This window comes from Mytilus galloprovincialis, chromosome 12 (assembly GCF_965363235.1).
Source record: "Mytilus galloprovincialis chromosome 12, xbMytGall1.hap1.1, whole genome shotgun sequence".
Classification (NCBI taxonomy): Eukaryota; Metazoa; Mollusca; class Bivalvia; order Mytilida; family Mytilidae; genus Mytilus; species Mytilus galloprovincialis.
Window position 1 is genome coordinate 73,250,102 of NC_134849.1, and position 24,306 is coordinate 73,274,407.

At 32.3% G+C, this 24,306-nt stretch overlaps 1 protein-coding gene across 1 annotated transcript; it reads right to left on the reverse strand.

Moving 5' to 3' along the window:
• Positions 1 to 15,935: 15,935 nt before the first annotated feature.
• On the reverse strand, positions 15,936 to 22,489 carry LOC143054782 (uncharacterized). Its single transcript, XM_076227833.1, has 3 exons — positions 22,374 to 22,489; positions 18,622 to 18,948; positions 15,936 to 18,052 (listed from the first exon to the last, which is right to left on the reverse strand). Exons 2-3 carry the CDS (start codon positions 18,944 to 18,946, stop codon positions 16,071 to 16,073), a joined length of 2,307 nt encoding a protein of 768 aa, XP_076083948.1. The 5' UTR covers positions 18,947 to 18,948; positions 22,374 to 22,489; the 3' UTR covers positions 15,936 to 16,070.
• Between the last annotated feature and the right edge of the window lie 1,817 nt (positions 22,490 to 24,306).

Consider the following 24,306-nt stretch of genomic DNA (forward strand, 5'->3'; position numbering starts at 1 on the left):
GCCAATTCAGATCGGTACAAATTAGTTGATATATTAAGTTTAAATGCATGCATCTACCGAACGGTTTCTGATATAAACTGGCTTCTAGATATAAAATGGCTTCTAGATATGAAATGGCTTCTATAAATAAAATGGCTTCTAGATATAAAATGGCTTGTGTAGATATCTTCTCTTTTCAAATGTTAAGTTCCCAAAGTTCACCCTTAATATCAAATTATCAAATTTTGTTGACTTAATTTCCTTGGTTAATGATTAAACTTTTATATACAATTAAAAAAAAAACACATCACAGGAAACTGTTCTAAAATTAACAGAAATGTCCAATACCTCGAGGAAGTGTTATATAATATGCAAATCTGTTTTCACACAAAGAAGATATTAAGTTGTGTATTTTAAGATAATGATTGTAACAATTGACCATTTGTGTATCAGAATATTCTAAATTGTGCTTTATGCATGTTCAATATATGCCGAATGCATTGTTTTTCTTTTTTACTTATTGATATTATAGTATTATTTCTTTTGTAATTTTGCCATGTTAGCGTGTGACATAATTCAAAATGAGTATGAGTGTAGCAATGGGAATTGCATACCTGGGTACTATTCATGTGACGGAAATAAAGACTGTCAAGATGGCGGAGACGAACTTGAAGCTTTTTGCAGAGGTATGATTATTATTTTATCTTCTAAATGTCAAGGGTGACTTGAGAAACGAAATATGGTCACTTGGTCTTCTTCCGACCGGCAGTAAAACGCTTGCCGACAAGGGGCGTCTGTTTGACTGTGCGAGATTTTCATTTTGCAGCCACGTCCGTTCAGAATTGGGACGCGAAATCTGATGCCTCGTGTAAGGAGAGTGCCACGCTCTTTGCACGTAAAGAACCCATTGCAACAACTCTTTGGGGGGTCCATGGATGGCATGTTGCAAGGCAAATGTTCTGTCTCTGTCCACTTCACCCTAATTTCCGAGTGACAGTCCAAATTTCTCCCACCATCATCTCAGATGGTCTCTTTTATTACAATTAACCTATTGCATTTATTGTTAACTTGAATGAAATATTAGACACTGGACGTTAAGCAACCAACAAACAATCAATTAATCAATCAATATATATTTTTTTTAACATGTGCTGGTTGTTGCATTTAAAGGACATATTAAGGCAACAGTAGTAAACCGCTGTTCGAAATTCATAATTTGATTGAGAAAAAAACAAATCCGGGTACAAACTAAAACTGAGGGACACGCATCAATTAAAAGAGGAGAACTGCGACACAGCATAAACACAACATTAAAATGTAACACAGAAACGAACTATAATATGACAATGGCAATTGTTCTGACTCATATAACATTGCTTTTATAAAGGGCGATGCATAATTATCAATTTCTTTCAAACAGAAGAAGCATTCCCTAACATTACATATTCTTCTAATTAACAATATCACAGCTTACATGTTATACCTGATATGTCTGAGGTTCTAATCGGCAACAAAATGACAAAATTTATGTAAATTAAGCGTCTTAAGCCGGTTTTCTTTAATATAAAGCACTTGTGTTTATATCAAAATGTATAATTCCCAAAATTATGCTCAAACAAATGTAAATTAATTGTCTAAAACTGTTTTTTTTTAATATAAAGCACTTGTGTTTGTATCAAAATGTATAATTCCCAAAGTCTACTTTTGAAATGTAATTATTAAAGTCTTTGTGAGTGAAGTTGTTAGTAAATGATAAATCGTATTGGTTGAATGAATAAAACATCTACGGAAACGGTTATGAATTCAAAGTGATGTCCGATACTTATCGGGGAGGCGAAAGTTAGCAGATGAACATTCAAACTCATAAGTCGAAATTGAACTGACAAAGGCTATGGATATAGAGAAAATATAAACAGACAAAAAAAAAATACGGAAAATACGGCAAACACGACACAGACTAAGCAACACTATTCAAACTAACAACTTGGGGTTATCTCCTGTGCTCAGAATGGGTAAGCAGATACTGCGAGACATATGGTACCGGTTAGAGGAATTTTGTTTACTGATTATTATTTAAGTAAAAGTATTATTAGCATGTGGCGTATATCAGAATGAGTTTGAGTGTAGCGATGGTACTTGCGTACCTGAATTCGTAGTTTGTGATACGAATGATGACTGCCCCGATGGCGGCGAAGAACTGGAGGTTGCGTGTCAAAGTATGACAATTATATATTTTAGTAATGAGAACTTCGATAAATATAACAAATTGGTAATTTGTTATGATTGCTAACGCGACACAATTCAAATTAAATTGATGAAAGCAACAAAACTCATCATAAAAAAAAATCATGTAGAAGCTATGATTAAAACTGTAAATGACAGACACTCGTTTCGTCTTCAAAAGAAAGAAACAATCGAAACGAAAAAAAAGAAAATAAAGTATATTGTTCAAGTAGATGGAGGACACACATATTCAAAATACAACGAAGAAATCTTATTCCTGGCATCAAGAATCTCTATATTTGCTTAAAAATCAAAGTTATAGAAACAGTCAATTCATAATTATGACAAAGACTAAGAGAGAGGGAGACAACACAATGTTAAGGGCATATCCAACAGTTTATTTTTGACGGTGAGAATTTTTTCACGTAAAGATATTTCATTCTTCAATAGACAGAGAATAGAATTTTGCCAAAAAAAATATTTGTTGTCGATTTCGTTTTTGCTAAAAATACTGCTGAAAATTGAACATTTTTGCAATTTTGAAGAAACAAACGTTTTTTATTTAAAAAAAATAAATATGATTTTTTAATCAACATATACTTATATAATGGGGCTCAAATTGAAGCAAAATAGTTCAAGATGCAGGGTTGGCAAAGTATTACCCGCCCGGGAATTCCCAGGTGGGAAAACCCGGGTTTTCCCGGGCTGGGCAATACTCCCAGAAATGGGTAATACTGGGCATTACTGGGCAATATGATTTGTTAAGCTCATTTTAACACAAAATAGTTAAGACTTGGTGTAGTTTCATAGTATTACAGCTAAATATATACTTTTTATACAGATAACCATTGAGTCCTTTCTAGAAGAATGAAAAATTCAATTTCATTTAGTTCTTCATTAATTCTATATGTAAGCAGAATGCAAGATTTGCACATTTAAGGATACCGTGTTAATTACCAAGCATTGTTTTGATAATCAAATCTTTGTTAAAAATGCATTTTTTTAAGTGAATTGTTATTTTAATTGTTATACATTCATATTGCTAAATAAACAACCTAAGGGGTCATGCCATTAAAATTTATAAAATTGAAAGGGCTGATTATTGTTACATAAACAAATCTGTGTTGTAATCTGAATAATTACTTATTAATTAGTGACAGTACATACATAAATTTAAATGCATTTTTTTCTTACTTCTTAATTTATAAGAGTTGTACTTATTTGAAAAAAAATGAGTTTTTTGCTTTATATTTACAGTCTGACCAATCTAGACAACTAAAACAAGTTATATATACATCTTAAATGTATTACATTTGTGTTTGATCACTGAATCCTCTATGAAATTTAGACCAGTATTTTATATTACCCAGTATTGCCCAGTATTACCCACTAAAACCCAGTAAAACCCGGGTTTTCCCAGTATTTCCCACTGGGCTAGGCAATACTCATAAAACCCGGGTTTTTGCCAACCCTGTCAAGATGGTTAGAAAAATCTAACTTTACCATGTAAAGAATTAATTCTTACTCAAATAAAGCCAAAAACGTTATGGTTACCCCCAAAAACGGCAAGAAATGAACATTTGAAATGCACATTTTTGATTTTTTAAAATATTTCTAACGGTGTCGATTTGACCAAAGTAAGATATGTTATTCTTTGAAAAATATCGAACGTCATAACGTTTTGAAAAATATTTGTCACCATACTCGTTTTTGAGAAAAATCGAGTAATATAATATTGTTTACTCAATCCCTTCCGTAAGCCTCACAAATTGCGCCAAAAATTAAGACGTTTCGGGACGTAACGTTATATTTCCCCGCTAATTTTTCAAAGGCAGTGCGACGGTGTTGCAGACAAATGTATTTTTACACTGTGAGTTTGTTGGATAGTTGTCTCGATAGCACTCATATCGCATCTTCTTATTTATAATGGACCAGTATCTGTACGAGATAATAATTCAGTTAGCTTTACTATTGTGTTCTTCAAAATTGTGAAACCCGGGTGTGAAACATGCAAACCATTAACCCGAATAATTCAGTCGTTATATTCCGCTGATCTCCGATTACTACCTCGCAAGTAGGAGAGGTCGATTACGGGGAGGAACTGAATTATTCGGGTTAGCAAACCATGGAATTACAAACTATTAAAATAGTCCCCGGCTCTGGTATACGGTATTTCTGTGTGTTGGTCTAAAGTACAAAGCAGGGTTAATTTTCATATTATATTTACATTTGATGTTTTTGATCTGATTATTCATTTAATATGCCACTTGACGTCCGTCATTCATAATCATTATTTATTTTACCGTTACTTTACCAAGAAGTGGTTTTCTTACACTGATTTATATTACACTGTCTATATAATTTTACATAACGAAATCAATAAAGAGCACGAGACATTTTGCAACCAAACACTTGTCTAAAATTTCACCGACTCCGTATTATATATTCATGTTGCAGTTTGTTTTTTTCTTTCTTTACAGGCTTCTAGCTATAACAAAAATCTGTATGTTGACTCTTAGTGTTTTGAATCATATGTGTCGTTGGGTTGCTGTCGTATTAATGTATACCTTTAAAATCTTTTTCATAAAAAAAGTATTGATTGGGTATAGAAATATTCACATTCTGGACTGCTCCAGTCCGACAGTTACGTGTATATATTTGCTAAAATTGGGTGCGGCCGTTTAGCTGCTCGGATGTATAAATTTGCAGCCTTGTTTAGTCGAAATAAAAAAGTTTCGCGCTATCTATACGTTAAAATACCATCTAAATAAATGGTTGAAGGGATATACGAACTTCGAATAAAATCTATAAACAACAACAAAGGTCACATTAATCTTCAAATAAGTTGCATCTGTTGCGCCTTTTGCAGTTGTAGATGAACAATAATAATTTGATTAACATAACAGATCAGTAAGACATTAACTTGAGAATAAACGAAACAGCCGAAAAATGTTGAATGTTATTATACATTGTGGCCATTTTTTTCGTGTGTTTTTGCTTTTATGACATATTTACAATATAAAATATATAAGTATATGAAATTGACACAGTAATTTTTCCACCTAAACGAGCCTGACTGCCGTGGTTTTACGCTTCAATATATGAGTTATTGCATATATACACAATGGAGATGGTTTTCTGTTCTACTGCCCTCTACATAGTTTGGCTGCATACAAAGTAACCATTGATGTAGACTACTATATTATTATTAATTATTCAAACAAATAAATTCAAAGAGAAAGATGCGGAAAGAAATTCTAAAATTTTCGTTTAGAAATAAGATATAAAATAAAAATAAAATACCAAAACTGGAATACTGTTTGAGACAATTATCAGTTGAGAACTAATGATTATGCATCACTATATGAAACTGATGAATTGATTGCTCCCGTTCTCCAGTGGCAAATATATCACGCATATTTACGACGAGGTGAGAGTGGATCTGAAGTAAATGATTGATACATTATCAAGATATAAAGAGTGTACTAGTTGTAAAACGTATGACGTACTAAATAAAGTTGAATAATGATCAAATTCTTGAGTTAAGCTATTAGCAACCCCCCCCCCCCCTCCAATTTTGAATTATGGTATTTCGATGGCTGGTTTTTTTTTTCCTATCCTGTTATGGACCCGCTGACTTAAGAGGGCGTGTCTAATTAGTCAAGACCTACACTGGTTTTTTTTGTTAAATTATATTTGTTTCCTCATACATAAGTAAATACTAACATCGTCAGATATTTTTACTTGTATGTCAGTGTATATATTACAATGTTTTCCTATTTCAATACTTTTTTATTACTGTGTCATCTTTTGTTTTACATTGTTTACCGGTTAAAGGTCGTATTCATTTAAAGAGCCACTGTATACATATAAGCACTTCAACGCAAAGCTAGATGCATGATAAATGTTAGTTTACGCCGTATTTTATTTTTCTCAAGAAACCATTTTTTTTCATCTTTCTCAAGAAAAACCAAACTTTAAGTTTTCTATCCTGAATGACAATGATCTCGGAAAAGTTTCGTAAAGAACTATACTGACAATTTGTGTTGCATTCTACTGCAATAATAAATCATTACGCATTTGCTGTCGTTGTTTTCTACTGTGTTGAAGATAATTTTAAGAAAACGGAAACTTAAGTGAGTATGGTCTAGTAATTATGATTAAGATAATTGCAGGTCTTTTATATAAACAGACCAAAAGGACAAAGATATCTTTTAAGTTTTGAGTTCTAGTTCTGGTAATATTCTGTATGAGTTTTTTGCCGATTCCAGCCGTGCCCTTTCCTTTGAGGAAAGAAACCGCCCTTTCCAGACGGCCATTATGCCGTCGTTGAAACACCGTGAAATTACGGGAAACTATAGACGACGGTTACGTTTGTTATTACCTCCCCTGAAACTGTTGGATATGCCCTTAAGACAAACAATGGTCTACAAAAAGATATACAGATTACCACACAATAACTTGAACCACATTTAAAAACATTTAAAAAACATAATTTGCAGAATGGAAACGGTAAAAGCAAAGATTTATTCTTATTTCATGGAATATTTAAAGATTAAAAAAAAGAAGAAATTACCTTTTCTGGAACATTCTATGTGGTCACTCAAAGTTATTGTCTGTGTGCCTGAATCGATAGTATGCTGTTGGTAAATACGTACCCGTTCGCATATACAGTTTTTATGAGTTTTCCTAAATAATAAATACCGGCATCCATTGCGTTGGATACAAACTACACGTATGTTAAGTAAAAACACAGTGATATTTCCATTAAGACGCACAGCAAGTATCTGATGAATATGATAACAAGGAAAAAAGGAGTATTAGCTCAATTTTCGTTGTAAATATAATGAAATTTGATGCTACTGTCCTACAAGTGAGGTTTATCTACAAAAACTATAGCTATAAAACAAGGCTCAATCCACCGTTTTCTACATTTGAACATTTTAGTTCATTGAATTGTATGTATACGACCGGAACTAGGGATCGAAACATCTTTTGTCAATTTACACATTAATTTCATTCTAAAAAACTACTTGTGTCTGAATGAAACTACTCGTCTATGAAATTTTTTGACTTATGTTAAAAATATACTCTGAAAGTAGATTGATACAGCCTTCTATAAATGTAGTATAGAGTCATATCGCATCTTTGTTTCACATCTATAGTAAACACGACAGATTTGTTTAAGACTTTTTCAAATTCAGTTTAAGAACATACAAAAGTATAGATTAGAAAAGAAAAGTGTGAGTAAATAAAAAACTAAATTACAGAAATGTAAGATTTAATATTTGAAATTGGTCTCATAATGGGACTTCGAAAATCTAAGGAACATTGGAATTAAGGGACTTATGTCTTGCTTCAAAACTTAGAAACTTCAAAAAAAGAGTAAAATTTAGTATACGCTTCAAGGTTCGGAACAACGTAGTTATTTCCCCTAAACTGAGTTAGTAGAAGGTTGCTGCTCACAAGGAAGCTATTAAACCAAGAGTTCCAAAAGGTGAAGTTGAATCATCCATTCGTAAATTTCACGGACGCCATCACAAGTTGGTTGACCGTTATAGAATAACCGTTTCACAGATGATATAGGATATTTTCCTTATGTCGTAACTACAATTCCTTTCCCTTTTCATGAATGTGACCTACCGAATTACACTATTTATCGGTTTGTAATAAAATTAGCAATACGACGGGTGCCACATGTAGGACAGGATCTTCTGACCCTTCCGGAGCACTTGATAGGGTTCGTGGTGCTTTGTCTTCAGTTTTCTATTTTGTGCCATGTGTTCTATTAGTTGTCTGTTTGTCTGTTTCATTTGAAGCCATGGCATTGTCTGTTTATTTTCAATCTTTTAGTTTGACTGTCCCTCTGGTATCTTTCGCCCCTCTTTGAGAAAAGGTAAATAAAAATATATATGTTATTTAAAAAAATTGTCCTTACATGTTTATCCCCGCCACATTATTTATGTGTGTGCCTGTCCCAAGTCAAGAGCCTGTAATTCAGTGGTTGTCGTTTGTTTATGTGTTACATATTTGTTTTTCGTTCATTTATTTTTATACAAATAAAGCCGTTAGTTTTCTCGTTTGAATTGTTTTACATTCTCATATTGGGGCCTTTTATAGCTGACTATGTGGTATGGGCATTGCTCATTGTTGAAGGTCGTACGGTGACCTATAGTTGTTAATGTCTGCGTCATTTTGGTCTCTTGTGGATAGTTGTCTGATTGGCAATCATACCACATCTTCTTTTTTTATACTTCATAATAAGATAATGCGTGATTGTTTGTGTGTAGAAGTGTATAGGAAAACAGTTTAAAACAATTATTGAATTTCTAGCTCTAAATATATACATCAATATATGAATAAACCCCAGACCTATATTAATATACTTTTAAATAGTGATAGGACGATATGGTACATGACATACATATAATAGACTGTGTTTTTCTAGCTGACTATTATTGAAAGGTATCGTTGATGCATCATATATTTTAAAAGAAATTTAACATTTCTAGAAGCAGGAAAACCATCTATTCCAAAGGAAAAAGAAACAACAAAGCATACCACAACAAACATGTTTAATATTCCCACTGTCGAAATCAGCACGGCGTCTAATTCTAGGACGATTGATAGGACAACAGAACAATCCAATTCATTGACCTCAACTAATGAGGCTTACGTCAGTGAAAGTGGCCAGATGACTTCAATTGACGTTTGTATAAATCAGGAAAACATACAAGAACAGCTAGGTTAGTCCATATCTTAAGTTTTAAAAATTTATTTCATCAATTTCATTGTACTGCCCTTATACAAATAAGGAAAATAACGGAATGCACTAATTTCGATTTATCTTTTTATAATACTTTGCCAATTCTTTATCGACTAATATACGATACATTTGAAAAGTATGCGATATCTCACGATGCATTTAAAAGAGGGACGAAAGATACCAAAGGGACAGTTAAACTCATAAATCTAAAATAAACTGACAACAACCTGGCCAAAAATGAAAAAGACAAACAGACAAAGAATAGCACACATGACACAACACAGCAAACCAAAGAATAAACAACACGAACCCCACCAAAAACTAGGGGCGATCTTAGGTGCTCCGGAAGGGTAAGCAGATCCTGCTCCACATGTGGCACCCGTCGTGTTGCTTATGTGATAACAAATCCGGTAAATAGTCTAATTCGGTAAGTCACATTCATGAAAGGGAAGGAGATTGTAGTTACGACGTAAGGAACATATCCGATATCATTTGTGAAACGGTTATTCCATAACGGTCAACCCACTCGTGATGGCGTCCGTAAAATTTACAAAGGGTTGATTTCAACTTCACCATTTGGAACTCTTGGTTTAATAGCTTCAATAAGTATACAAAAGTACTCATTGACCAGAAATTATATAAAATAAAAATTCTGAGAGTATTTGTTTCGTTAAAATCAATACGATGAAAACATGTGGTGATAAAATAGGAACGAAATATACCAGAGGGACAGTCAAACTCATAAATCGAAAATAAACTTACAACGCCTGGCTAAAAATGAAAAAGACAAACAGACAAACAATAGAACACATGACACAACATAGAAAACTAAGGAATAAGTAACGTGAACCCCACCAAATACTAGGGGTGATATCATGTGCTCCGAAAGGGTAAGCAGATCATTCTCCTCATGTGGCACCCGTCGTGTTGCTTATGTTATAAAACATCAGCTAAAGGTGATAATGATGTAAACTGTATCCAAATTAAATAAGATGTCAATTCAATGCGTCTGGTAATTCAGTTTGTTATGCAACCAAAACGATGTAGTTGTTCTCATAACACTAGTTTCCTAGGTAAGGGGAGGGTTTGACTGAAGAGGGCATGTTTCATCCCACCATATTATGAATTCGCCTGTCTAAATTCAGGAGCATGTTATTCAGCACTTTTTGTTTGCTGTATAACGCACTTGTTTTGATTTTATTGTTTTATACATAAACTGTCATGTTTGTTTTCTCTTTTGTTGCTGTATATCTTAATTTTTGGGTTTTTCATTTTGTACACAAATCATGTCCATCGGAATGTATTCCGTCCCTTTACTTATCACCAGTATTTGATTAAATACAATAATTTTGTTTGCTAGGATTCGTGGTTTTTAGACACATTTCATTCAGTACGCAATTATTTCGGTTATTCTAGAATTTCTAGGTAAGATATCAAATAAAAAGATTTTCATCAGTAGATTTAAAGTCAACAGAAATTGATTTAAAACGGGTTTAGCACCATGTATTATAATCAATATTATGTATATCAGTTAGATTTAAAATCAATTTTAAATTTACTAATTCCTTCAATTTAATAATTGCTAGACCGTAATTTAATTTTAGATTTTAAATTTGTGCAGATGGAAAATGAAAAGTATAGCTTATATGGAATCATCGCTGGATCAACAACTTCTGCAATGATTGGTATTTGGTTAATGGTAGGTGCCGGCATTTTCCTCAAATATCGCCATCACAAACAAAGACTGTGAGTTTAAATTTGATGTAATTGTTCCTTTTAAGTTAATATATATAGATTACGTTTATTTCGATATATCGTGTTGAAACCATTGTTCTACAACACGTTATGTAAAGAATACTCAATATTTCCAAAATGACACTTGGTCCATAATTATTATTATCATATACTTAGACTAAATAACATATGATTTTTACCGTATGATAATAGCATTAAATTAAAGTATTTTCCATATTTTTCGAATTGGTGCTTAGCGGGCTGATATGAAAAGTTTATCACATGCTTCGATTGTTATCACATGCCTTTCCGTAACGTTATCACATGGCATTCCGGTGATACTCGGCAAATTCCGGAAAATACACCTCAATGCTACGTTTTCAATGAAAAACATTACAAAGTAGTGTACAAAACAATTATTTGAATACTGGAAAGTATATTGTGTAAAATAATTAAATTTTATTTAAAAAAAAAATATTAAATAAATGCATTTTTTAAGTTTTTCTGAAACATAATTTAGAAAGTTACTTTAAAAAATTTGACTTTTCCAAACAATGTTCATTATGTATATTGTTAAACTATTTTTTTGTCGATTCGTTTATATTAAAATCTGGTTTTTTTTTTCTCTGTTGAGGCATATGATGGAAAGATTTCATATTGAATGTATCAAATTTTGGGTCCGACGTCCGTGAACTTTTTACTCTTTCAACTTCTTTTCGGGAACCACGTAGAAGGATCAATATATGAATCTGTTATTTTTCTCTACTGTTGAAGCATATGATAAAAAGATCATAACATGTCATTTTTCATATCGCATGTATTATCAGCCCTCGGTCAATATCAGCCCTCGAGCCATGCGGCTCTTGGGCTGATATTGAACCTAGGGCTGATAATACATGCGATATGAAAAATGCCATGTAATAATCTGATAACTGTATGTATTTTCGATGGAAAGAAGTAAGATTTAGAAAACTGTTAAGAATATCAAACCTTCAACGTAATCAGTGAATAGCTTTCAAAATATTAATAATCGTTTGTTTTCTCGCTTAAAAAGCTTTTTTTTCGTCAATTTTGTCATGTCGGACCTTGATATGTTAACCATGCACTAACTTCGGTGTTTTTCTCGGTGTTGAATTCCGTAAGGTAATCTTATAACTACTAAAATCCACATTATATGGTGTCTTGAGTGAAATTAATCTTATTGGGATCAAGTTATATTATATATCCTTATAGTATTCCTTAATTACTGTATTAGTGAATGTTGTTAATCAACATGTTAAAAATATAGATGTCAGACTTAAGTTTGTATCGCTATATACAGATTAAAACGGATTAAAACAGACAAACTGGTATTTTCCTTAACTTTCATGTTTTTCTTTGTATATTTCAGGAGAAGAATAAAAGTGTTACCACTCAAACATATATATAGAACTAGGTAACGATACCTGCACATACAATGAATGTCAAGAATCCTATTAATAAAGTTATCTTAAAGTTTGTCATTGTATTAATGCATTTGTTTCATTCAAATGTACATACACGTGTCATTATTATCCTTGTTCTGGAATTCATTTTTTTTTTATTCCCGGAAGCTTTAATGCATACCAAAAGCGAGATATGATGTTGTTTTTGACTAGTTATTCATTACTTGCTGTACTGTATTCTTATGCTGTATATTTGAATCTTTGTTCACGAGAAAACATTTTCGCTGAAATTTTGAATTTTAGATTTTCATTTGAATAAAAAATATTTCGATCTAATACAATTTGGCATACATTAGTTATACTACCGTCACTGACTTTCCTCCATTATTAATTGGCTGTAAATATCATTACTTCTATGACTACAACTCGGTTGAAAAATATTTTACTAATATTTCAAACTTCGGTCATGTAACACTACACATTGAAAAAGAAATAACAACACCCAATCAATAATCTTGTAACAAAAGCAATATGTGATGGACGTGAAACTGCTACAAATAACAAATTCATAGAAATATTGAAAATACTTTGAAAATGAGACAAGATTTTAAGAAAATGAAGCAACAGTTTGAAAATGAATCGTATTTCTTGGGAATTTGCAAAAAAACAATAACATATATCTAATGAACCCTAGGGTGATAATGATTGAAAACTGTAACAATGAACGACTAAGAATTATAGATGTTCACCTTCAATCACGTCAATTTACTTATCCCAGGCATAGATTACCTTAGCCGTATTTGGCACAACTTTTTGGAATTTTGGATCCTCAATGCTCTTCAACTTTGTACTTGTTTGGCTTTATAACTATTTTGATATGAGCGTCACTGATGAGTCTTATGTAGACGAAACTCTCTTCTGGCGTACTGAATTATAATCCTGGTACTTTTGATAACTATTTAAGAGCATAACATGAACAGTTTTGTGTAATAATGTACTACTCGTGTGAAAGTCTGGGGTTTGGTAACAGTTTTCTACCATACTCTAAAGATATTAATAGTCCCTTGCCAAAATTAATGCATTCCTCTACACCTATAGATAATGACAGTTCCAAAATTGTGTATCATGATCAGCCAACAGCAAACAATTGTCCATACACTGTTAAAAAAATTATCATTATTAGAAATTGTCATAATGATAAAAATCCTGACAAATGACTTACAATAAATAACCTCTGTCTAACCAATCATATTGATAAAAAAAATGATATTGCTGTTGAGGAAAATGCAAAAGCATGTGCTGATGCTACATATCACATGTATCAACAAAAACACACACATGTACTCCCATCAACTAGTCGAAATATACAGTTTATTGACAGTTAATCTTGTTGTTTGTGTCTATATTGAAATCAAATGATGAAAAAATGTTCAAAGCAATAACATAAATAAAATAAAGAAATGAAAACAAATAATCTTCGTTGATCCTAGGCAAAATGAGTCCGCGTACATCCAACTAAATTAAACCCTAACAAGAACATATTACCTCTTTACATATTCTGCATGACACAATAATGACACATTGAGAATGTAAAACACTTTGACATCCGTTCAAGTATTTGTTAGTACTGCAAGTACAAACAGTTTGCACAGTATAGATTTATGATTTATTATCTATGTACAACAGCACTATACATTAGTTTTGTAATATCCTTGTGCCTTTTATCACGGCATATCAAAACGAGGGCACATCATCTGCACACAGATAACTTCTGTGGATTTTTTTTAAATTTTTAATTGAAAGTTGACGTTAATACTTTATTCAACGCAGTCCCATTTTGCACATACATATCTAACAAGGACCCTAATTTGATAAAATATATAAATAAATATCTACTATTAAATCTATTTGTATGGGATTAAAAAATAGGATGAAAAGCGAGGCTGGTCGACTGTTTCGCAGTAATGACCATTAAATTATATATTTTCCAACAAAATACATGTACAGTAAAACCTGTATAAACCGGCCGGCTACGGGACTATAAAAAAGGTCCGGTTTGGACAGTGAGCCGGTTTATTCAGGTTTCCGTTTTGACCGGAAGTTAATGACTTGTGACGTCCGACATTTTGCATGTAAAAGTTCTCTCTGTTTGTAAATTATATCTGATTTAAATTAAAGTACTTTCACTTCGTTTTTCATTGTTTGCATTTGCATCATAATGCTCGAGTTGTTTGGATTGTAGGACGAAAGTTTCGATTTACTCCCATGATCAATAATTTGAAATGTTGGAATGGCCGATTAAAAAGCCAGAATATTTTCAAACGTAATTTCATCACTTTTGAAACGTTGTCGTACACTGTACAATATCCATTGATTGTTCTCATCCGGGTGTTTGTCATTATCAAGGTCATTTGTTTAGGGGTTCACAACAGGGAACCCAGGATTTCGAAATTACGATGTGAATTTCTTACTCCGCGATTTTAATTTGTTTATCCAAGTTAAAACGTAAGTTCAATCCAAGATATATTCGGTGTGTCTTTTCGTTTAATTGACACGTTTATAATATTTTAATAAATAACACAGCTCACTACTGTACGATTGTAGGTTCACAGTTTGACACCTGATTAATTGATTATCACGAAAAGCCATATTGTATAAACAAATATGTTTTGATTGCATATCGATCATTGAAATTAATTAGACAAACCGGTTTTGACAGGTAATAATTAATGTAATTAAGAGTATTGGGACTTCATAATTAGACCGGAATTCGGAATACACAGGGTCCGGTTTACAAAGGATATTTTAACAAAGATTTTGAATGGAAAAATATGGGACTTTCATTTTCGGCCGGAATGGACAGGAAACCGGTTTATTCAGGGTCCTGTTTAATCAGGTTTGACTGTATTGTTTTTATCCTAAAATTTACACCCAGCACTTAAAAATTTAGTTGCTTATTTCTAAATCATTGACCCTTATTATTCAAAGAAATCGACATAGTTTAAACACAGAGAGGACCGAACAAACGAAGTAGTACGCAAAAAGAAATATCAACACTTCCGTTTTCTCAACATGGAAGAGGGGTAACAGACTTTTTTGTACAAGTTCAAATATAGCAAAACATTATTTGTGCACCTGTTATCTGTACAATAGCTGACTGATTGCAGGATAATCAGATATATGTCAACCTATATCACCTGTGTGTATTTTAAACTGAAATGTTATTAATAGTAAAATACGAAGAAGTGATCATATTAATCCATCAACTTTGAAGCATGTATGAATCGAAATTTCACTTCATATCTTCAAAAACATCCGGCCAGATGAACTAATTCCAGCTAGTTTCGTTGGTTCATGTCTTTATATTTGATTTTGGTAAAGTGAATGTTACAATGTATGGCTGTCTCGTTTAAATGTTATTCATTCGTTTCAGGTTTTTATCCTCATTTTTGCCATTTGATTACGAACACTCCGTTTTAAATTTGCCTCTAAGTTTTAAATTTTATTCGGAGTTGAGAATTTTGTAATGTTACTTTTGAAGTGTTTAAACATTTATATGTAGGTTATTTTATAGCAGACTATACTGTTTTGGATTTTTACGTTGTTGAAGGTCGAACGTTTGATTTCTATTGCTTAGTTCCAATTCACTTCAACCTTGTTTGACAATTGTCTCATTGACAAGCATACTTCATCTCTTTTTATAAACATTTAAACTATCATTCCTATCACCAGATGAAAGTAAAATAAAAATTAAGTAATTTTAAACACCAGTCACTTAAACTTTAGTAAAATTATGTACACACACCAGTTCATACAGTATACTTGTTTTCCTTTCATGACTTTCCTTCGTTTTATATGGAAGTAAATATTTGTTTAACGTTGTTCACGTTGTTATTTCTAAAATGAATATACATTTGTAGGTTAAAAAAAATTATTTACAAAACTTAAAAAATTTGCAATTTCCTTTTTCTTGTTGACGTGCAAAGCCTTCCCTCACAACGAAACGCTTGATCATAGCACTGAATAGCTGCCTCTGTATTACCATTAAGTTTGTAACATACACCAAGTATTGTTAACGAGTCGGATAGCTGATTAATCGGCAACACGTTTCTTGTTAGTATAGTGATACGTAAATCTTCCAATGCTTGTTGTTTTTTGTGGTCGTCCCCAAGATGATGATAACACAAAAATCGTAGACAATTACACATGACCAGAGGAGGAACATATATATCTGCCATGTCTACTTCCAATTTTAGTTCGTCAGGCATTAACGGAGAATAACGTAAGAATCTTACACTGTAAATGGTAAATAATCTCATCCTATCTGATATTAATATTTCACTTTCATGGCTTAATTCTTGTGAATATTTCATAATTTCATTAATTGGATAAGCAACACGGTGTAACCGAAGCAACCCAGGAATACAGCGGGATAATATGTAATCTGCAATTTTAAGCGATTCGTTGTATTGCTTTTCATTATAATAGAACGAAGCATATAAGATCCAACCAGACACTGCATCGCACATCAATCCGTTTTTCAAATATTTGTGGCGTGATTTGTTTAACTGATACATTTCTTTTTGTGATGACATGAACGGTATAGGTGAAGGAAGCCACTGTATCACATATTGATTTACTGTGGCCTTGAAATTTTCACATATTCCAATTATGTATGCAGATGTTTCAAATTTCAAAAAAGACTCTATTAGGTTCAATGTTAGATAACAATTATATTCGTGTTCCGGAGCCGTTATCTTTGCTAGTTTATAAAACAAAAGATCTAGTTTAAAATGATATGTGTCCGATAGTGTAGGATACATACTAGTAAATCTATCTTCCTGTAGAAATATTTCTTTTACATTTTCGATTCCAATATTCTTGATAGCTTGAAGCACTTGCAGTAGAGGTTTATTGTTTGTATAATTCACTTTCCCTAGAAACATATTATGTTCAGGTATAAAGTAGCTAGGACAGTAGCATTCCCTAACCCACATCATGAGTTTGTCGAGACAAAGATTATAACAAATGAGTAAGTTTGAAATTCGAAATGTTTCAATACACACTTCCTCGGACAACCAGAATAAAGAGGTTTTGATAAAGTAAGAGCACAATAAATCTTTAGCTTTATGGATTTTGTTGATAAAGCGTTTGAGTGTTAATTTAAGTAATCCATAGCATAATAGCTGAGTGTAGTTGAAAGAGTGTAGAAGTTTCTTTTCAGATATTGAAAAAGACAATCGCCAGAGAGAATCATTTTCTTCTACATTTTTTGGACCTACCGCAACCACTAAACATCCACTTTGAATTATTTCATTGATTACCGCAGAACATGGCCACTGTTGTCTGTGTCTATAAATCCAACGTCTTGCAACGTCAGGCCAATATCTTATTCGCAAGCAGTATGCAAAATCAACCGCTTCACAGCTCTGAGATATACATGGGCCATGAAGTGTTACCTGGTGTGTAGAAAAGTTAACCCCAGTAATATTGCTGATAAACAATTTAGTTGACAAGTATAACCTTCCATCCGTGGATTTAATGCAATCTAAAATATTGAAAATGCTTTGCGATTCTACATCACTCACATGTACTAACCTCAATTTTACAAACCCTGGAAGTCGAGAATTGATCTCCATTACCAATGTTGTACAAAAACATTGAAAATCTGCAATGTTTTCATCAACAATTTCTACACCGTTTATAAGAAACATTTGATCTAGATCGCTTCCTGGTAAGTCCAAACCTTCAGCGATACTGCCACTTGTTATAAATGTTATTTTTGTATTCATTTCGCAGTCGACTTTGTCCCTCAGTACAAACAAACGCTGTCTTTTTCGTATCTCTATTTCGGTACCAACTGCGTTCACTAGATTATCAAATAATCCCTTTTCTGTCAAATTAGACGATTGGCAGGTAATATAACCTGTATAAAATTCAAAGGAAACAAACATTAATTGCATGCATATCATGTAATGGGAACGATTTATTTAAATAGGCCCTCTTAAACAACTTTTAAATGTTACACTGAAAACAAACACTTACCAGAGACAACGCCATGGCTAAAAATAAAAAGACAAACAGGCAAATAATATTACACAAGACACAACATAGAAAACTATAGACTAAGCAACACGAACCCCACCAAAAACTGGGGATGATATCAGGTGCTCCGGAAGGATACGCAGATCGGTCTTTACATTTGGCACCTGTTGTGTTGCTTATGTTTATTAAAAAATTATGCTGTATAGATAATTGCTAGATTCAGGGACGTTACATATAGTTTACCTAAAATAACTTGTATTAAGGACGATCAGAAGAAAATCATGATACAATATGACTTAAACATTTCAATTCTTAATTCGTTGGTGAGTAAATATTACCCATTTATTAATTTGATAATACGATACAAAATACAAATTTGATAAAACACTATCAAAAAGAAGACACGAACTGATAAACTATTATACACGTCTAACAATTATTGTTGCGTACCTTCGTTATGGCAAGTGCACTTCTCCAGATACTCTAAATATTGCCGTGAAGATTTAATAGGATACTGCAAATTTAAAATCCACTGTTCCTTGGCAAATCGTCTTTTTAAACATTGTTTGTATTCTCGCTCGAACTGATGAATCGTCATTCCAAATATATCATTAGTTATTATAATCTGTCCACTAAAAGACCGACTAAAAATTGGGAAGTGTTTACGGTTACCTCGATATGGAAACTGTTTGACACCATATATCTTCCAATATGATATCTTTTTCATGCCGAAAATGTTTTCATTCACTTCTAAAGAATTCATATCACTGCACATTTCTACAAATTCAAAATGTATTTTCTAAAAATAACAATTAAATATCAGGTAATAAACCAGACAGACCCAGGATATATGATTTAAACGTTTTCATGTTGATATGAGAAACTTAAAATTATATGACAGTAGATTATGATGTAAGAAAGCCTACGCTTTTTTTTATTTTCATATTATTATATGATATAGTTGGTGTATGAAAATAACCTGAAATTCGATGGTCGTACCACGTTCATTAATTTAAATTTTTCTAATAATAGCCTTCATTGATTCATTTTATTCGTATTTCACTACGTATATTTTACTGCGAAACTAGGTCATATTAATTTTCACTTTTGCACAGTTGTATGTTATGGATATAGCATAGTAACAACATTATTACCTTGTTCAGATATTATAATTGCATCTTATTCACTCAATACTTATCAATGTATAACATAGGAATTATCAAACGTCTTATTTGCAACTAGAAAGTCACTTGTGTTTACTTTCACCTGTGTGTTTACACGTACATGTACTATATGTAGAGTGTATTGATTGACCTGACCTATATAACGTTTTCCGAAAATATAGTTAGTTTGAAATTCAAGCCTCGCATAATTAACTGATTCAATATTTTTTATTCTATATTTTGTACAACCACTTTATTTAACATACATTGCAAATTATATGTATAAGCTTATTTTAACTGAACAGAACTTCTATTTTCGATCTTCCATTTGTATGTAGTTTGGACTTTTAAAGAAATTATATATTGTGATAAATAGAGTTGTTTTTTGCATAATATATGCCAACCAATAATTGATCGGGTGACACTTCATCAATGGCAATAAAAACCAACACTATATGATATAATCAAGAAGTCAGCTTATAGTTGTTTACAATATACCGTAATGAGGACTTGCTTTGGGCAATACTGACACGCCAGGTGTGTAATAAAAATAAAATAATGTTGACAGTTTTTGCATTGCCTTTCATAGCACATCTTCTTATTTTCTGTTCATGTATTTAAATAAATGAGACTGCTATCGAAATTGTACAATAATTGCTTTTTTCAAAACGATATACTTCTATTATGTGAATAAGTGCAAAACGTTCATTATGCTTATCAAAATTAACATTCATTTGAAAGAGTTTTTTTATACAGGTAGCTTCTTGTTATGTCGATTCATTGATCGTTACATCCCAACTCCTTTGTTCTAAGAGGGGTGATCTCAGCCGGATCACCCCTTCCAGATCACCCCAGCTTGATTTTTTTTTTGTTTTGCATGCTTTCCTTTGTTCTGTGAAATTTGTCGGGAATGTCAATTCCACTATAAAACGTTTAATTGATTATACGGAAACGACTAACTATCAAAATTTACGTAGAAAAATCCATTGTCTATGCTGGTATTCGAACTCAAAACCTTTAGCATATCAACTCACGACACATACCACTACACCAGGACGACAGGATACCAACTACAAGTTATTCAACATACTTAAAGGAAGCACGATCTTTTCAAAAGTGTGGCGACTTGTCAGATCTTTATTCAGTGGGGTTCAAACCCTTTTCGTCAATAAGTGAGTTGTCAGACTGATTGTTAAATTTGATTTATTACTTTTTCAAAAGAGGGGCGAGTCGGTAAAGAAGTACTTGGTGTGTCAGTGTCAGGTCACCATCTGGCCTCCGGCCATCGGGGTCATCTGACACTGACACACCGCGTCCTCGTGGGATAACTATTACAAAAACTTTTTGATTTATAAGTTGTTGTCTATGCCGTTTTTCAGGGAGTACAGCATATATACAAAATGTGTAGTGATACAATGTATATATTGTAACGAAAACCGAGCGGTCAGGCTTTGGTGTTAAACTATGAATGTGTAACCCTTAATGTGTTGCTATAAAACGTGTTTTATAAAAATGTATAGGTATATATATGAACTAAAGTTGTAACTGGCGACCCATCTTTGGTAGCGTGGTACTCTGGTATCGTGGTACATTGTGGTATTCCGGTAGATCTAAGGTTGGTTCTGTATAGGATTTTGTGGCTTTTTGGTATTTTGGTAGATCTCAGTTTGGTTCTGTTTATGTTTTTTTGTAAGAATAACAGACTCGTTAAATAAAAATCAACTTGTGTTTACTTTTAGATGCATTTAATATCAACAATTCACACAAATATGATATCTCTCAGAAGTTTTCTAGTCTAACAATTAAATACTTTATTAACCTTAGAATATCGTGAATTAAAGAAAATGGATAGCGGGAGTATATAACCCAAAAGTTTACGAACTATAGTCTGGTAATCATCAAATTCAATGTCAAAAGATAACGTTTCTTTCGAAAAGTTATTCTCTAAATGCAACTTGTTAAGGAACTAACAAGCCCACATTATACGGAAATAGTCTGGTTACTACTTAGTCTGGTAAATGGTTTCAATACATGTATATTTAAATCGCTTGGAATTAGCTTGTGATACTTGTCCAGTGTAAAGTCGTATTGAAGTCTTATCCTGTTTTTTTCCGCCGTATTTATACTTAGGTAAACCAATCTACCGATTTGGTTCACCATTTACCATTTCAGCTTACCATTTACCATTTTGGCTTACCATTCACCGAAATTATCAAATCCAAAGCCGAAGTCATAACAAAAATAGGTTATGACGTCATTGTGTTGTACGCCATTTGAAGTAAACAATTCACAGGTGTTCCGATTGTAAAAACATAGGCAAGAATAATAAAAAGTTAACAAACATAGTTACACAAGAAATAGATAATAGGAACAGTCAATTAACGGTAAGCTTTTAACAACATCATCACATAATTTTAGGGAAAACAAGTTCCATTTCAAGGGACCCCCATTTCGTGACAATATTATTATGTATAAAAAAGAACATGTGGTATGATCGCCAATGAGAACAATGACCACAACAGACTAACATGACACACAAATTAACAATTAGATGTCACCGTATGACTTTCAACAATGAGCAAAGCCCATACCGCATAGTCAGCTATAAAAGGTTGCGAAATGACAAAGTAAAACAATTCAAACGAGAAAACTAACGGCCGTATTCATATAAAAAATAGAACGAAAAACAAATATGTAACACATACACAAACGACAACCACTGAATATCAGGCTTCTGACTTGGGACAGGCACATACATACATAATGTGGCGGGGTTAAACATTTAGCGGGATCCAAACTCTCCCCCTAACCTGGACAGTGGTATAACAGTACAACATACATACGTTAACAAACTATCTTTTAATCTCTACATTGAATACTTTTTGTTTCTAATATGAAAAAAACACATAAATGATTACGGTTGTTTTTATTTACATTTCAATCTAATGAAAATCGAAAGTTTAAAGTTATTTTTTTTTAAATAAAATTATCTATGCGAGTACTGGTTTGTTTTCGTAAAAGGTAAATAAAACGTCTTACCTAAAGTTGAATATTTTAAGTCTTACAGATATTCTAGTGTGCATTCGTATGCATAGCTCAAATCTCCATCAGTCCTATATGCGCACTTTCATTTTATACAAATACATTATAATACATGACGTCAGAAGTTTAACCTTGATTTGTACAGGATAATTTACAACTAAATTGTTTACTGTATCGAACGTACGTAGAGTTTAAAAAAGATAACATTGACTTGTCTGTGAAATAAATGGCAACCATTTGCTGAACTCTATAATTGCCCGTAAATTCGAATCAATGGTATTTATCTAGGATGTGTGTCGTTATTAAACATGTTAAACATGTTAAACGAAGAAACAATGTATATATACTTTGTTCTTAAATAAGCAATATCTAAAAATAGAAAAGATTGATCAATGTTTATTTTCTTTTATAAAGTTTCAAATGATACACTTTATGGTTTACTGATTCAACTTGTTTTTCTTTTTCATTAAAAAGCCCCGAAATTATACAAATAAGTTTTTTCTTTCTATATAAAATGGACATAAAACCTACAGTCTTAGAACAATTACTTCGCTGGTCTTCCAAAATGTCGTATATGACTTTTTGTTGTTGCAAAAATTACTTTTTTCACACAAACCGGCTTGGCGGGAGGAAGTCTCTGAAATCCAAAATATCACACATTCACACAAATCAAAACAATTGAAATAAGGCATGTGACAAAATTGCCCATCTCAAATGTTTTGTGACGTTTGGTTCCAAAATGTTGTATGTAAATTTAGAATAGTTGTAAAATCAATTTTGAGAATTAAAGCTTGTAATTTTTTTAGTTATGTGAAAATAACATGAATAAGGGTAGATTTTATAAGATAGAAAAATTTCAAGTTTTTTTCACAGCCAAATACAATAAAGTGCAAGTTATCATAGAACATTTTGTAAGAAAATTTTTTTTTTGTCATAAACATGATACAACACATTTTTGAAGCCCAGCGACGATAAATTATCATATATATATGTAACACTCAGGAACGTGTCCTTCCCCCCCTCCAGTCGTGTCGTTCCCATCAAAAGTGTCCGAGTCCCCAAAACGTGTCCACATCGACGTCAATAAACTGTAAATCATGTCTAGTTGTAAAAGGTTGCCAAAGCGTGTCATTTGTATAAACGCCCAAACATGTCAATTCTCCCAAATCTGTCCATTTCAAGTTTGTTTTCTTTTACTGGAATTTTCATTCGTGTCCATATTATAAATATGTAGGTTATTTACTATTTCATTAAAATATTAGAATAAATTACTTTTGGTCTTTTTTCTTTGCGCATTAAAATCGTTGTAGCATTTCACTTTTTATAATGTGCCATCAGTTATATTTTGAAAGGCATTATTATTTTTAAATTTCAAATTATTTCAAAGAGCCTCTATTACAAAACAGAAATTGAAGTAGCTTCCTACTTCAGTCATTAACATATCTATCTTTACTTGCAATTATGTTTTAAGATTAAAATCCCAACTAGTGTTAGGGCCAGTTGAAGGACGCCTCCGGGTGCGGGAATTTCTCGCTACATTGAAGACCTGTTGGTGACCTACTGCTGTTGTTTTTTTCTATGGTCGGGTTGTTGTCTCTTTGGCATATTCCCCATTTCCATTCTCTATTTTATTAGTTACAAATAACCGTAAAAAAATAAATCCCACTCTTAAATTCACGTTATGATAATAGAATCTAATGAGTATATCGTTTTACATTATGTCGTTTAAATTACGAATAAACATTTGGCACTGGACGTTATGTCTCTTCTTCTTGTGTCTTTAGTGATGCTCGTTACCTAAAATTAATTTAAAAATACCAGAACTGTTAAAAAAAAGAAGGTCAATTCGACTGAAAGACCGCCGTTCAATATTCTCGAAGTGCATTAGTAAACAATAATTTGGGTTATACAATAATTTTCATAGTAAACG